Source organism: Panthera onca, chromosome E1, assembly GCF_046562875.1.
Source record: "Panthera onca isolate mPanOnc1 chromosome E1, mPanOnc1 haplotype 2, whole genome shotgun sequence".
NCBI classification, from domain to species: domain Eukaryota; kingdom Metazoa; phylum Chordata; class Mammalia; order Carnivora; family Felidae; genus Panthera; species Panthera onca.
This window is the reverse complement of record NC_138352.1, coordinates 26,512,464-26,529,531: the sequence shown is the minus strand read 5'-3', so window position 1 is coordinate 26,529,531 and position 17,068 is coordinate 26,512,464. Positions and strand designations below refer to the sequence as shown.

Genomic DNA, 17,068 nt, shown 5'->3' with positions numbered 1-17,068 from the left:
TTGATATATATGGCCAGTTTACTCTTCAGAAGGATGTTGCTAATTTGTATCATTGGCAATATATCAACGTGTCTGTTTTGAGACCGGCTTTCCAACACTGGATTGTGGTTTTCCAAATCATTGTTAAATAAGTGCCTAATGATGGATGTTTTTCTTTGCATTTAAAAATTATTAATGATGCTGAATAAGCTCCCATGCTTATTACTGGCATTTCCTATCACCAACTTTTCCTTCATAGCACTTAGCCCATGACGGTGGCACTTAACATGTTTTTAACTTGTGCCTTCTTTATAGACAGAGCTCCAAGAGGGCAGAAACCACATTTCTTCATTTACCCCTGAAACACCAATACCTAGCACAGAAATTCTCAAAGTACTGATGAACAAACCATCTAGGTCTTTTTCTCATTTATCTACTTGATAGTATTCTTAAAATTAGTGTAAGTTCTTTCACATATATACATTTTATAAGAAATATTTTTATGTTCTGTTTTTCTGTGTATTTTAATTTTCTTTTTTACCCAGAAAGCTTGCACTCTTCACATGATGCAGATTTGGAACTTTTCCTTTAAGATCAGAAAGATTTTAACCTTAATTTCATTTAGTTCAATTGAAAAAAATTATCCCTGGGCCATAGCTGATACTCTACTCAGTTTAGCACTAGATTTTAATGATTTGAATTTTATATGTAACTCTTCCATGTTCCTGAAATTCAGTTTTTATGTGTAGTCTTATTTAACAGTGCTTACTTAACCCTTTCCCACCTAGATACACATGACATACATAAGCAACAGAACCTCATGGGCTTATCCTGGGCTCTGTGCAATTCCTGGCAAAATCTGCTCTCGTTCATTAGAAGAATAAATCATTCACAAATTCCAACACCTTATTATTAATAAGCTATCAGTGATACCCCAGAAGTTATGATACACAAAACTAGCACTCTAGCCCTGTTGACAGATATTGATGAAATATCTGGAACACCCCTAGGCTAACTTCACCCAATATTGCTATCGAATCATTTTTGAAAATGTGATAACAACAGGCTATGTTAATAGCCACTGACATTTTTTAATGCTTACTATGTGTCAGGCGTAACATTAATAGTAACTGCATCCATCTTACCTCATTTTAATCCTTAAAATAACTTTAAGTATCCATACTATCTCCATTTTACAGGTGAGGAAAACGGCATTAAAGAATTTCAGTAACTGCCTGAGGTCACTCAGCCTATAAAGGTTAAGATGAATACATACCAAGTCAGAGTCAAAGCCTCTGCTCTTAATCACTATGCTCCACTGTTTCCATTTTCCACTGTTCTGTTACATTTGGTTTTTCCCGTGTTATGTTTTCTGGGTTTCACCAGTAAAAACTTCTCGCGGTTTTAGTATTTTTGAAGTTCTTGGTTACCTTCTCCATGGTCGTCCAGGCCTGACGTAATGGAGTTGTGAAACAGTTAGGGAGTGGCCCACCTTCCCTGCAGATATTGGATTCGATTTCTAATCGCACAACATCATCAAATCCAAGAGGATGTGTGGCTTGGAGGGAGAAGTACCTATGGTACAAAGACAGCCAAAGAAAGTAAAACCAAATTCCACAGCCAGTAGAAGCAACTTTTGGTACCTACACTAGAGAATCTTCTATGAGGCTACTTGATTCAGCCTGCAGACCTAGGACTCTAGAACTGGCTGACAGCTGGGCTGCAACCTTGATTCCCACGGCCCTAAAGTCAACTTGCTACCTTTGTATTATCTCCTTCCGTCATCCTTAGCCCTTGTTTAAGTTTTCTGAGGGTCAACTGACACAAAGAAATCAATCAATCACACACATTGAATGGGTACCCATTCTCTGTTCAGCACTTGGGAGAGAGAAATCGACTTAAAGGAGGGTAAGACACAGTTATTTCCCCTGGAAAGGGAGCAGAAAAAATCTCTGCACAGGCCACAATAAGAACATGCCATCATAACTAAGAGACCCAAGTAATGTACAAGTAGGAATTCAAAATAAAAGAACAGTGAGGGGCAAGCAGGTGGATTTGATGTATTTGGATAGGATAACAGGACTTGATGATTGGGTGCAGAAAGGAGAAGGAGTAATTGATCAGTGATACCTCAAAGATTTCTAACTTCTTAAGATATAATGCAAAACTAGTGTCTTGGTAAGCTGATTATAAAGTGGATACCAAAAAAAGGAGGATTAAAAGAAAAATACCATCTTAGGGACTTCTAAGTCCTGTCTACGATACAAATAAAGACTGATTAGATAGGACTGTGATGTTACATACATAATATACAGAACACATAAAAACAAACAGGGATTGGTAAAGTCAAATTTGGCCTAATGAACTTGACAAAATGACAGTGCGAGTGGGATGCCATACGGTAACCCTCATTTACAAAAGGCTCCCAATGTGACAATGGGATCCAGTAGGAAAACAGACTCTCTGCTCTGTGGGGTTACTGACCTCCAGCCAGGATCTCACTACTAGTACCATTTTTCTGTTCCAGCATAAAAAAATATACATATATATTTTTTGTTATCAGCCTTTTCTTAACAGAAAGTTAGTCTCCCATCTTGTAATGAGTAAGCGGGTAAATACTCTTCCATGATTGGAATTTTGGAGAATCTCAGACCAAATTTCTAAATGTAAACATCTGCTATTTCAACGTCCATGTAACAATATTACTTATATAATATTTCCCACAAATACATTATACTAAAATAAACACTGAGAAAACATTAAGAACTGTATTCCAGCTTAAGTTATGCCACTAACTCGCCCTGTGACTTTGAGAAAGTCACTACGTCTCTGGGCCTTCATTTTATCATCTGCAAAATGGGAAAATCGGACTAGATCCCTAATCTGGCTATTCATCAGCATCATCTGGGGAATCTTCTAAAAATAAAGATTCCTGGGTCATACCTCAAACATGCTGAATCAGAATCTCTCAGGGAGGACTGGAAACCTATTTTTAACAAGCCCCCAGGTGATTTTCACACAGACAGCCCAGCAAGAACTTGCAGAGCAATGTTTAAGAATCACTGACCTAGATGCACTCAGCTCTCTCCCAACCCTGACAGTCCATGGATTCTCCTCTACCATCAAGTTATCCTCTTAGCAGTTGCTTGTGGATACAAATAGCATATTACTTTTCTTTACAGAATATGGAAAATTAAATGAACAGAGTATGGGCGCTGGCCACAGCCTTATCACTTAACTGACCAAATGTTTTCAGTCTGTTCCCTGTAAGATTTTGCCATCCTCTCATTTGCAGTGAAGACAAGCGAAAAACTGTTATTCATTGAGTATGAACCAGGCTGAGCATATCTGCACCACAAAACATGATCCACCTATAGAGAGTCAAGACCCTTCTTCATATATCCCAATTAGTTTCATCTTCCTTTTTATTTTTTAGAGAGGGGAGAGAGAGCGTGTGCATATGCACGTGTGTGCGGACCGGGCAGAAGGAAGGGGAGAGAGGGGCTCTCAAGCAGGCTCCACGCCTAGTGCAGAGCCCGATGCGGGCCTCAATCATCTGACTGTGAGATCGTGATCCAGGCCGAAATCAAGAGCCGGACACTTAACCAACTGAGCCACCCAGGTGCCCCCATCTTCTGCTTATATTCCCTACCCAAGTTTTACTTACCCAAACTCAAGTTTCCTGAAAGTGCCACATTCCCCTAAGTTTCTCTGACTTTGCTTGTGCCAATCCCTCTGCCTAGAATGTTCTTTCCTGCCTTCTCTGGCTAGCAAATTTCAATTCGTTCTTCAGGATCCAATTCTCATCTTTCTCTTGTGAAACCCTCCCTGAACTCCACCACCATCAACCTTCTTGCCACACACAGACCTCCTATTCCCCCAAGACCTTTGTTCTAACAGTCCTAAAACTATACACACCATATGAAATGTAGCTTTTCTGCTACTCCCTGTGAGCTCCTTGACAGCAAGGACTGAATCTATTCATCTTTATTTCCAAAGTACCTATCAAATAACAAACACTTGCCAAACGCTGAATACATCAACAAAACTCACTTGTCATATAAAATCATGGCATCATTCTGTGCCTCCTGTCCATCATACTGGCCCTTCTTGGCAGCCAGCTGAGACTGGAAGTTATCTGCTGCCAACCAGAACTGTAAGATATTCACTGCATCCTCTTTCTCCATGTACTAGGAAGGAAAAATACAAAAGAAGAAAAAAAGACCATAAACAGATTTCTCTCCCCATCTCTAATCTCTGAGTCCAACCATTAAAATACAGGACACACACGCGCACACGCACGCACGCGCACACACACACACACACACACAAAACACAACACAAAAACAGATCCACTTGTTCAGTTAATGCCAGTCAACAACTTACAGTTATTTGAGATTGAAAAGCATAAAGCCATTCTTGTAGGGAGAAAATACAAAAACTAACAACAGAACAACCACACTGCCGGATACAAACTTAAGTGAACTGGAATAAAAATCACGGTAAAGATGATTAGTGGTCCCTCGCTGGCAAACATACACAGAGTAAACTAACCAGACCAAATCTTTTATACCTGATCATTTCCATCACTCCACGCAGCCAGAGTAACGGGAACAAATGCTGGACTTAGGCTGATGGCAAACGAGGGAGTGAGAAAGCAGATCAACTGAACGGGCTCTATTCTTGGGGGAGGCAGAGTCAAGCGTATCCAAGTTACGCTCTGTGAGCCTGGAAATCCTCTCATCTCTACTTAATAGTCATTTGCTTTGCAGCAAAAGCATTTCATTTGCTGAAGCTGAACAAATACCATTACACTAAACTGTGTGCCTCAAAGAGATTAATATATTCATTGCTCGAGAAATCCTATCCAGTGGCTAAAGTAAAAGGGACGATAGTAGGAAAAAGTTTGCTACCTTTCTTTCTCTCTTCCGAAGTCTGGTCTGCAAATATGTGTGCATTGGAATCATGTACCAAAACTGTGGTTTTTTAAAACAGCTCCAAATAATCAAAAATATGCATTCTCTTATAAGCAGATGTTTAATAAGTTTTTCAAAATTAGAGTTATCTTACACTGAATTTTCACATTCTCTACTCTGACTAACACGCCATCAAAGTACCCTTGCCATTAGATACAACTTAAAATAGTACTGTGTCATTCCAATGGATCTTTTTGGAAATGACTTGGCTCTTCCGTGTTATTTTCTATAGAGGGGGCCCCAGCATTTCTAGTTCAGAGGCTGGAATGCTCTAACAGAGTGTGAAAGGAAATGCAGACTTTACCTCAGAGAAATAAAAGAGGGCTGACTCACAGAAGAGAATGTCAGCCAGGTAAACAGTTCCACTGGTCAGCACTTCAATCTGGTATTTACAGAAATGGTGACTTCGCAGAAACTCACTAAAGTGCCTGCACATGGACAAAAAGGGAAAATTTGAGGGAACGACCAAGGAAAGAGCTTAACTGGGAAAAATACACTCTTTCCATTCCGTGCCTGTTGTATCTTAAAAGCCTAGGTCAACACTACCTCCCGTCCCCTGGTGTCGTTCCTGGTTCTTACACCTGGAAATAATCTCTCCCCCCTCTTGGTGGCTTTGTAGTTTTCCTCTGTGACACATGCTACCTCCTATTACGGTAACCAAAGATCATGCCCTATTTCTCTCATTAGGCTCTAATTTTCTTCAAAGCAGGCATTGTATCTAACTGTGCCTTGCACAGAGCACCCTTTTCAGAAATGCTAAATGAATCAATATGTAGATTTTTTTCTTTTTAAGGGCATGCAGCAGTAATTAATCTCAAACAAAACAAAACAAAACAACTTTGGAGGCCGTTTCAACAAATCTATGTGGATTTAGTAGTAACAGCATCCATTAAGCCTAAAGCATGCACGAACAAATTAGGATATCCACCTGCACACGGGCACTGTTTGAACAGAAACCAATTGTAACAGTCACACTACACCCACATCACCCCCAAATGACTTCAGAATTAAAAACAAATTCTTTTAACCTAGGAAATATTAACATTAAAAACGAACACGGGTTTCATTATTTTTAAGAGTTCACATAATTTATATTTAAAAGACACCATTAACCAAAGTAGTCTTAGAGCACGAGTATGCTTATACGATCCTGTAAACATTCAAAATACTTAAGTCCTCAGAGACCATTTGTTTTTAGTCGAGTGAACCCAAATCCCGAAAATGCAAATGGGAAAGTATGTAATTAACTTACTCTTGCTCCATTGCACTAAAGACTATGGACTGTGCCACAACAAAACAGTTGGGGTCCACCTGTCCATCTTCTCCACAAATCTTTGCTGTAAAAGAAATGGTAAATAAATTTCTACTAAATCTGAACTATACACCTTTGGGAATCAGAGGAATAAAGGTAGAGGCATATGAATCAGAAAGTTTTAAATAGAGCTAAGAAAAATACAGGTGCACGGCTAATCTTGAGGTAGGGAAGGTCTTTCTAAGCATATACACCAAAGTAGAAATCAAAAGATTTAACAACATAAAATTAATTTTTATACATGAGAACACCTCCGAAACAAAAGAAAACAACTGGTGCAAAAAATTCTCAGCATGAATGACAATTTACTTTGTATGTGACAGATTATTATCATTCATATATCAAGAGCTCCTACAAACTAGTAAGAAATGTCCTGGAAGAAAAATGAGCCAAGGACATGAAAAGACAGTTTACAAAAGAACAAATATAGGGGCACCTGGTTGGCTCAGTCAGAAGAGCATGCTACTCTTGATCTCGGGGTTATGAGTTCAAACCCTATGTTGGGTACAGAGATCAATGGAAAAAAAAACAAAACTTTTTTTTTTTTAAAAGAACAAATTATAAAATGGCCAATATGCAAAGATATACATGCTCGTTGGTCATCAAATAAATATAACTACAAATTAGAATAATGAGGCACCCCACCTTTTGTCTAGCAAATTGGCACAAAACTGTTACAACAATGCATATGTTTAATTGTGTAACGCTACACTGCCTTGTTTGAGCAAGGGCATGGGAAAACAGACACTAGCGTTTGTGGGAAAATAGTGGTATATAATTTTCCGGAGGGCATTCTGGTAGTTTCTAGCATAAGCTTTAAAAATAAACATGCCCTTTCAATCAGCAATTCTATTTCTAAGACTGCAACCTAAAGAGTTATGGATTTGTAAACAGGTTTATCTGTAAAAAGTTTAGCAAAATGTTATTTGGAAGAAACACAAAGTGTGCTAAAATTAGGAATTACCTAAATCAACTGCAGCAAGTGGATAAGCCAGTTGGTTAGCCAGCTATCAAACATGGCTGAAACCCTCCCGCCCACGATGGCTGGTTTCACTTTAAGTTCAGACCTTAGCACGACCTTAATGAAACCCAAGGATCATACTACAGTCTCCTGGGCCATCTTCTCTCATACTGTACCAGACAACACACAACACATCTTCTTCTCTCTCTTTCAAAATGATATACATCTTCGAATTCTCTTTGCTGATTACTCTGCTTCCTACTTCATTAAGAAAATAGAAGCAGTCAGAAAATTATTTCCATCTCCTGCCACCACATCTACCAGCTCACCTGCACCTCTACCCACACACTCTGCATCTGAGCACCGGACCCCTTCCTCTTGCCTCAAGACTTCTTTCTTACAGCAAGTGTCCCCTTGGTCTCCTGCATCGCTTCTTTGCTGCTGCCTCATATTCACCAGCTACATACAGTCTGTCTGTCTGTTACACGTATGAACTTGCTTGTATGCTATACCTTATATGCGTATAACACATCACCACAAAAACAAAACGCACTGGCCCTTGACTTAACATCCCCTTCCAGTTTATCCCTGGAGCAAGATGCCTCAAAGAGCTGCTCACACTTGCTGTCTCCACTCTGCCTCCTATTCTAAGACTCCTCTGATGAAGTTTTCGTCTCCACCGGTACCCTGAAATTAAGATAACCAGTGGGCCAGTTGTCCACAGGGTTGGCAAGTCCATTCCATTCCTAGTACTCATCTTACTTAACCTCTCAGCAGGATTTAACACACCTTCGATCACTCCCTTACCCCCAGAAACGTTTTTTCACTTGGCTTCCAGAAAAGAACTACTGTCCGGAGACAGAGTTGATAAAGCGGGGCCTACTTTACTAGCTGTTACTCCTGAGTTTCTGCTAGTTCTTCCTCACCTGCCAGACTTGTAAGTATCAGGCCTGCCTCAGAACTGGGTGCTTAAGACTTCTTTGTCTTCACTCATCATACTTATGCTGAGGGTAATGTTATCCGTGGCTCTAAACCACCTATATGCTGATGACTTCTAAACATGTATCTTCAACCTACACCTCTTTCATGAACTCCTAGTGCAGATATCCAGCTGCATACTTGACATTCACCATTTAGTGAACACCCAAACTCCTGATTTTCCCCATAAGCCATTACCCTCACAGTCTTCCTCATCTTATAAATGGCAACTCCAGGGGCACCTGGGTGGCTCAGTCGGTTAAGCGACCGACTTCGGCTCAGGTCATGATCTCACAGTTCGTGAGTTCAAGCCCCATGTCGGGCTCTTTGCTGACAGCTCGGAGCCTGGAGCCTGCTTCGGATTCTGTGTCTCCCTCTCTCTATGCTCCTCCTCTGCTCGTGCTCTGTCTCTCAATAATAAATAAACGTTAAAAAAAAATTTTTTTTTTCAAGTTTATAAATGATAACTCCACTCTCTTATTCAGGTTTGTTTATTTGAGAGAGTGACAGCATATGAGCCAGCGAGCAGGGGGAGAGAGGCAGAGGGAAAGGGACAGAGAATCTCAAGCAGGTTCCAAGCCCAGTACAGAGCCCGAAGCAAGGCTTGATCCCATGACCCTGGGATCATGGCATGAACTGAAATCAAGAGTCTTACATTCAACTGATGGCCACCCAGGTGCCCCATTATTCAGGTTTGAAAAACAAACAAACAAACATGAAGTCATGCTTAATGCCTTTTTCCCCTCTCACACTATTCAACTTCAAACCATCAGTAAATTCTATCAGCTATACCTTCAAAATATCTTTAAAATTCTACCACTTCAAGGATTTGCAGAAGATGAAGGAAGCAGTGGAAGCACAGTTTTTGGGTTATTCTGAGTCCCCATATAAACAGGGAGTAATGAGCCAGCAAAACCAGAAACCCATGGATAACATTTACAACCAAACTAGGCAGGTGGGATACACAGTAACAGCTTAAGTGCAGACTTCTTCCAACTGTAATGTACTTGTAGAGCTGTGTAGAGTATTCCAGGGGTGGCTGGGTGTCTCGGTTGAGCATCTGACTTCAGCTCAGGTCATGATCTCATGGCTCAGAGTTCGACTCCGCACCCGGCTCTGTGCTGACAGCTCGGAGCCTGGAGCCTGCTTTGGATTTAGTGTCTCCCTCTCTCTCTGCCCCTCTGTCGCTTGTGCTCTCTCTCTCTCTCTCTCAAAAATAAATAAACATTAAAAAAGAAAAAAAGCATATTCTAACTGAAAGAGAAGAAAACGGGGTAGGATTCAGAAGAATGAGGTTCAAAGAAGAAAAATGGTCTAAAAACATAGGTAATTAACATTTTAACTTTCTCAGATCTCTTGATCACTAAATGTTACCAACTTATACTTCAAAAGATTTTTTTCCCCTCACGGGATTATATCATTAATTTGATAAATAAAAGGAAAGAAAATAATTGAAGTGATATTTCATTTTTAAATATTTTACTTGAACCCCCCCCCCCCTTTTCTCCCCTACCCCTGCATAGTTTGGTTATTCACTGGCACAAACAAATCCCCAAAGGAATCACTAGCCAATCAATATCTCAAACAGCCAAATTCTAATCAGTTAGCACACCCCAGTTGTCCTGTTGCAGAGGAAATGCTGGTCTAGAGAAGTGTGGAAGATGGTTGTAACAAATTCCCACATAAAAATAGAGGAACTGCATAGAAAGGCCAAATTCCAAAGACAACATTTGCAACAAAACTGGGTGAAAACCCAAAATACAAGCAAATGGGGACAATCAACAGCCCCAAGACCTGTATAAGAGTCTATCTGTGTGGGAGAAACAAAAGGAAAACAATGGGGCCAACATCTGACAAGCCCTAAAATAGTCAACAGTTGTTCACTGGAAAGTATGGTGGGCCAAATTAAGAACTACGGTTTAGACAGGAAAAGGTTTTGCTGTCTCCAATAATGAATGAATGCAAAGTATCTGTGATAAAGACTGAAAGAGCCCCATGCTGGGAAGAATCTGCTAGAAGAATAACATGCTATATTTCATAAATCAAAAATATCAAGTTTCTGCAATAAAAATATAAAACTCAGTACCAGGACTTGATGGGAACATAATAAATATTTGTTTAATGAATAAACAAATCACTTTCATCTGTGATTACAGTTGCCTCTAAGGTCCTTCTTATACAACAGAGTAAAAACTTTTTTTTTTTTTTTACTATGACCTACAGAGAAATAGGTTTACATGACATAGTATATACATACATACATAAACATATGATGAAAACAATTTCCTGAAATGAGGTTTGCCCTTACTACTGTGAAGCACTTTCATTTTTCTATTCTAGTCTTTTTTTGGCAGGAAGGTGTGGTCATAAGAGGAGACTAGTCTGAATTTACAGTATGAAAAACATTGCCAAATAGCATACCAGTCAACGTGTACTGGTCTATTTTCTCGCTTTTTCTTTTTTTTAATGTTTTTATTTTTGAGAGAGAGACAGCATGAGCAGGAGAGGGGCAGAGAGAGAGGGAGACACAGAATCTGAAGCAGGCTCCAGGCTCTGAGCTGTCAGCACAAGGGCCTGACACAGGGCTCAAACCCACCGACCACGAGATCATGACCTGCGCTGAAGTCAGACAGTTAACTGACTGAGCCACCCAGGTGCCCCTGTAGCGGTCTGTTTTCAAATCCTGAGTCTGCTATGTCTGAGGTGTGTTATCTTGGACAAATAATTAAATCCCCTCTTTGTGCTTCAGATTTCTCATTTATAAAATAATAACTGTATTTATATTACAGGTTTTTAGAAGGTTAGAGTTTATCCACAGAAAGTGCTTATAATGCTGTCTGGGACACAGTAAGAATTCAACATTTTTGAGTGCCACTATTGTTTTTGCTGCTGCTGTTATTTGAGCCAAAGTCTAAGAATTTACATCTGACATATGAAGAGAAAATTTTTAAGTGAGCTACAGTTGATATACTAAAGTACTCTGAACACAGACTAAGAAGGGATATGTTGACTTCCATTTTCATAAAAGATTCTCTTAAGTAATAACCAAAAACAGGCATTATTTTTTTTTTTTTTGCCATAGCTTCAAGCACTGCTTACCTATGATGTCATTTCTCATTGCTTCTGTAATCGGTATTGGTTTAGCAGCATCTGGAGATATGTATTTGGTAAAAGTATTCACTGCATCTTGTTCTATGCCTGCAAGGGAAGAAGGGGACAACTTCAAAATTCAAAGCACACTTGGACCAGTAATGGGCTACAATCATGAACAGCAGGGCTGTTTGTTGTATGCCCAAGCGTGTGCGTGCACACACACAAATACATCCACATTTATTACAAATATAAATATATAAAAAAATATGTACGGGAGAAAACAATGTTGCTTCTTCACCATTTGGTTTGTGGAACAGAGAAGTTACGCCTGAATTCCGCCCCCTATTCCTCCTCTAAACTAACCAACTGCTCCTTAACAGCAATTATTTATGCATGTCCTCTTTCCATGTCTCTTCTCCAAAATCTCAACTTAAGGGACTTGCTCAGCAATGTTAAAAGCAGGAATTGCAAAATTATTTATAAACCTGCACTTAAAATATTTTACAAAATGATTTCAGGTTTATGAATACCTTCATTCGACTTTCAACAACCCTAGAAGGTTAAAACAACAGATCTCAAACTTTTTAGTCTCAGGACTTCTTTGCAACCTTAAGTTAAATTGAAGAACCTAAAGAGCTTTTGTTAATGTGAGTTTTATCTACAGGTATTAACATATGAGAAATAAAAAATAAGAAAATTATTGATTCAGTTAAAATTAACAATATTAAATCTGTTGTAAGTTAACATAAAACAATATTTTTTATGTGAAAAAAAAAAAAAAAGGTTTTCCAAACTGAAAAAATTAGTGAGAAAAGGGCTTTGTTTTACATTTTGCCACGCTCTTTGTCTTGATAGCAAAGTGCTGGATTTTCATGATCTGCCTTGGCATTCAATCTGCCGTACTATTCTGTGTTGGCTGAAGTATATTCTAATGTGCTGGTGCGTGTACACACACACTGTTCATTCTGGTTCTGGCACAGAGCTTCTAAAAGCAACCCCTAGAATTTCCTAAGCAGCAGGGGTGAGAGGAGCATATTTTGTTATTCATAATGAGCCCCTTTCAACCACAGGAGTGTTTATGGTAATGAGGTGACTTGCAGAATGGGGCAGGTTGCCAGAGGAACAAACTGTGTGATTACAGAACTAGAATTTTCAGCCCCGCTCCCCAACCTCCAGGGAGGGTAGAGGGGCTGGGGATCATCAAGTTAATCACCAATGGCCAATAATTTAATCAATTATGCCCATGTTGTAGAACCATGAAAACCCTAAATGAAGTGGTTCAGAGCTTCCAGGTTGGTGAATGCATCTATGTGCTGGGAGGGTGGCACACCCCCAACCCCTCAGAGACAAAGGCTTTGTACTTGGGATCTTCTTGACCTTGCCCTATACACCTCTTCATTTGGTGGTTTGCATGCTTTATGATGTACTTTATTATTATTTGTTAAGTTTATTTATTTTGAGAGAGAGAGAGCAAGCAGGGGAGGGGTAGAGAGAGAAGGAGAGAAAGAATCCCAGGCTGGCTCCATGCTGTCAGCCTGGAGCCCAACGTGGGGCTCAAACTCACAAACCATGAGATCATGACCTGAGCTGAAACCAAAGGTCAGACGCCTAACCAACTGAGCCACCCAGGCACCCCTTGATGTACTTTAAAATAAACCAATAAATGTAAATAAAATGTTTCCCAAAGTTCTGTGAGCTATCACAAGAGATTACAGAACCTGAGGAGAGGCTGTGGAAATCCCAGATTTATAGCTGGTTGGCCAGAAGTACAGGTGACAAATGTAGTTGGGACTTGCGACTGGCATCTGAAGTGGGAGGCAATCTTGTGGAACAGCGCCCTTAACCTGTGAGGTCTGCGCTAACTCTGAGTAGTTATGGCCAGAATGAATTGAACAGTAGGACCCCCAGTTGCTGACCACAGAGAGAACTGGAGAAGTGCTTGGTGTGGAAAGCCCACATGTTTGGTGTCACAAGTATTGTGAATAGAGGAATGGGTTTCCTTTTACCTATATTAAGAAACTCTTGCCTCAGACAGGCAGAGATGGGAAAAGGAGTATTTTAATAGCTGTGTGAGATCACTGTGGATAAATTCTTCTTTGATACTACACCCAAATGTGACAGTGGTAGTTTCTTAACGGTAAGTTAGAATGGTGGAAGTGCAAACCCTAGCAGTGAACTTGTCTGTTATATTAAAATCCAATGGTGTATCTCCCATGTTAGGAGACCTTTTACTCATGATTTTATTACATCATATATACATATTTTTAAATTTTTTAAATGCTTATTTATTAATTTTTGAGACAGAGCGAGACAGCAGGGCAGGGGCAGAGAGATAGGGAGACAGAGAATCCCAAGCAGGCTCCACACTGTCAGCACAGAGCCCAATGTGGGCGGGGCTCAATCTCACAAACCGTGAGATCATGATACGAGCCTAAGTCAAGATTAAGTTGGATGCTTAGCCAACTGAGCCACCCAGGTGCCCCGACGTAAATTTTTTGGAATATTTTGGAAAATATTGGTTCACTGACTTATGTAGACCTTCCAAATGTTGATGCTCTGCATCATATAGTATAAAAAAAGAAATCACATCATTAATATCACAAACATCTTATCAGAACACTCTTTAAAGCTGTCAAAGCATAGGGTGGTGAATACGAGTTTTCCAAAATTCTAATTTTCATTGAAAAGCTCAAACTTTACCCACGGGCAAATACTGTCAGCTGTTTTCCGTGAAATGTCAAACTTCATTCATTCATTTCCAAGAAAACATCTGACAAATACCCAAGTCTGTAACCATAGTCATTCTTTAGAGTAAAATGGTATTCCATTAAATAAGCAGCTAATTGAGCTCACAAAAACAAAGCCATACACCCATGTTGTGATGGGCTCTAGGTTATGTACAGAAGTGCACACCTGAAACTAATACTACACTGTAAGTTAACGAACTGGACTTTAAATAAAAACTTAAAAATAAAATAAAAACATTTACATCTTAAAAAATACATGCACCCAAGAGTTTAGATTTAATAAAGTTAATTATCTACTTCCTCAAAGACATCTTTCAGCAAAAGCGGCACTTAGTTTTACTGGGAGTATGTAGCAGCACAAAATGACGATTTGTACAATCTGGCCCAAGGCCAGCAGGTTTTCCCACAATTGCCTTTGCACCATCACTACAAAGGTCAACACAGTGAAAAGGACAAATAGCATCTCAGAATTACTGTGGAAACAGTTTGGGCTACATGCAACCTGTTGAAAAATTCTCGGGGACTCTATGGGTGTGCAAACCATACTTTGAGAACCCCTGGGTTAACAGAATACATTTTTTTTTAACAATAGATTATTATTCCTATTTTTACAGGAAAAAAAAAAACCTTATGTACAAAAATTTTAAATGACTTATTTGAGTTAAGAAAGTGCTGGGGTGAGGGTGGGGCCAGGGAGAAGCAAAAACAGTTTTTGTATGTGATTGAAGTTGTTATCAGCTTAAAATAGATTGCTATAAGATCTTTTATGTAAGTCCTATGGTGACCACAATAAAAATATCTACAGAAGATATGCAAAAGAATGAGAAAGAAATCTTAAGTGTGTCACTACATAAAAACAAGGAAACACAAAGGAAGACAGCAAGAAATGAAAAGAGGGAAAAAACCTAAAAGCCGCTCACAAAAACAAGACAAAATGGCAACAGTAAACCCTACCCTATCAATAATTACTTTAAATGCACATGGATTAAATTCCCCAAAGACAAAGGCTGAATTTTTTTTTTTTTAAATAATAAAGATCCCACTACATGCTGCCTACAAGAGACTCACTTTAAATTTTAGTTTTGAGAGAGAGACAGACAGAGAGACAGAGAGACAGAGCATGAGCAGGGGAGGGGCAAAAAGAGGGAGACAGAACCAAAGCAGACTCTTGGCTCTGAGCTGTGAGTACAGAACCCGAAGGGGTGCTCGAGCTCACGGTTCGTGAGATCATGACCTGGGCCGAATTCAGACGCTTTACCGACTAAGCCACCCAGGCACCCCAAGAGACTCACTTTAGATTTAAGGACACACATAGGCTCAAAGTGAAGGGACGGAAAAGATACTCCATGCAAATAGTAACCAGAAGACAGCAGGAGGAAGGGGACTAACCTTATACCAGACAAAAATAGACTTTATGCCAAAAACTGTCATAAGAGACAATGATAAAAGGGTCAATCCACCTAGAAGATATAACAATTATAAACACATCTCTGTATTTATTCTGATGTACCTAACATCAGAGCATCTAAATATTAAATCAACCACTGACAGAAGTGAAGGAAGAAATAAACACTAATATAATAATAGAAGATGTCAATACCACATTTTCAAAAATAGATACAGAATATCCAGACAGAAAACCGGAAGGAAACAGAGGACTCAAACACCACCACAGACCAAAAGGACCTAACAGACATACACAGAACATTCCACCTTACAGCAGCAGAAGGGAATACACACTCTTCTTAACACATTCAGATCATTCTCTAGGACAGATTACATGTTAAGTCAAAAACAGGTTTTAGATTTGAGACAGAAATCATAACAAGTATCTTTTCCAACAGCAATGGAATAAACCCAGAAATCAAAAGCAAAAAGAAAACTGGAAAATTCAGAAATATGTGGAAATTAAACAATATATTCTCTTGAACAATGAATGAGTTGAAAAATACATCAGGAAATTTAAAAAATATCTGGAGACAGGGGTACCTGGCTGACTCAGTCAGTAGAGCATGCAACTTTTGAAGTTGGGATGGTGAGTTCAAGCCTCACACTGGGCATATAGCCTACTTAAAAAAAAAAAAAAAATCCTGAGACAAATGAAAACACAACATACTAAAATGGGATGCAGTAAAACCAGTATCCAGAGGGACATTTATAACTATAAATGCTTACATTAAGAAAGTAGAAAGATGTCAAAGAACATCTTTACAGAACTTTACAGAAGAAACTAGAAATAACAAATTAAGCCCAAAGTTAGAAGGAAGGAATAACAATTAGAGCAAAAATAAGTAAAATACAGAATAGATAAACAATAGAAAAATCAAGAAAAGAGTTGTTTTTTAAATATTTTTATTAAAATAATTTTTTTAAACATGTATTTATTATTGAGAGACAGAGACAGAGCATGAGCACGGGAGTGGCAGAGAAAGAGGGAGACACAGAATCTAAAGCAGGCTCCAGGCTCCAGCTGCCGGCACAGAGCCCGACGTGGGGCTCGAACTCGCAAACTGTGAGATCACGACCCAAGCCGGAAGCTGGGACGCTTAACCGACCGAGCCACCCAGGTGCCCCAAAGAGTTGGTTTTTTAAAAAGATCAACCAAATTGACCAACTTTTAGCAGACCAAAATAAAAAGACAACTCAAATAAATAAAATAAAAAAGGAGATATAACAACTCATGCCACAGAGATAAAAGTTTTAAGACACTATTATGAACAATTATATACCAACAAACTAGATATATGCCAACAATCTAGAAGACACAGGTAAACTTCTAGAAATATACAACCTACTAACACTGAATCATCAAGAAACAGAAATTGAACACATCTATAATTTGTGAGGAGACTAAATCAGTAACCAAAACTCTTCCAACAAAGAAAATCCCAGGAGAAGATGGCTTCACTGGTGAATTCTACCAAACATTTATTTATTTATTTATTTATTTATTTTTTCCCCTACCAAACATTTAAAGAACTAACACTAATCCTTTTCAAACTCTTTCCAAAAAAATTAAAAA

The 17,068-nt window shown here is 39.1% G+C and overlaps 1 protein-coding gene across 1 annotated transcript in view; it reads right to left on the bottom strand.

The window, feature by feature from the left end:
* AKAP10 (A-kinase anchoring protein 10) overlaps positions 1-17,068 on the bottom strand; it is a 77,756-nt gene that overhangs the window by 23,618 nt on the left and 37,070 nt on the right. The window contains exons 5-9 of the mRNA XM_078437663.2: positions 11,306-11,404; positions 6,208-6,292; positions 5,260-5,383; positions 4,033-4,169; positions 1,410-1,554 (exon numbers count right to left, since the gene is read on the bottom strand). Of these exons, the coding sequence (XP_078293789.2) occupies positions 1,410-1,554; positions 4,033-4,169; positions 5,260-5,383; positions 6,208-6,292; positions 11,306-11,404 (590 nt within the window). The remainder of the gene's footprint in view (positions 1-1,409; positions 1,555-4,032; positions 4,170-5,259; positions 5,384-6,207; positions 6,293-11,305; positions 11,405-17,068) is intronic.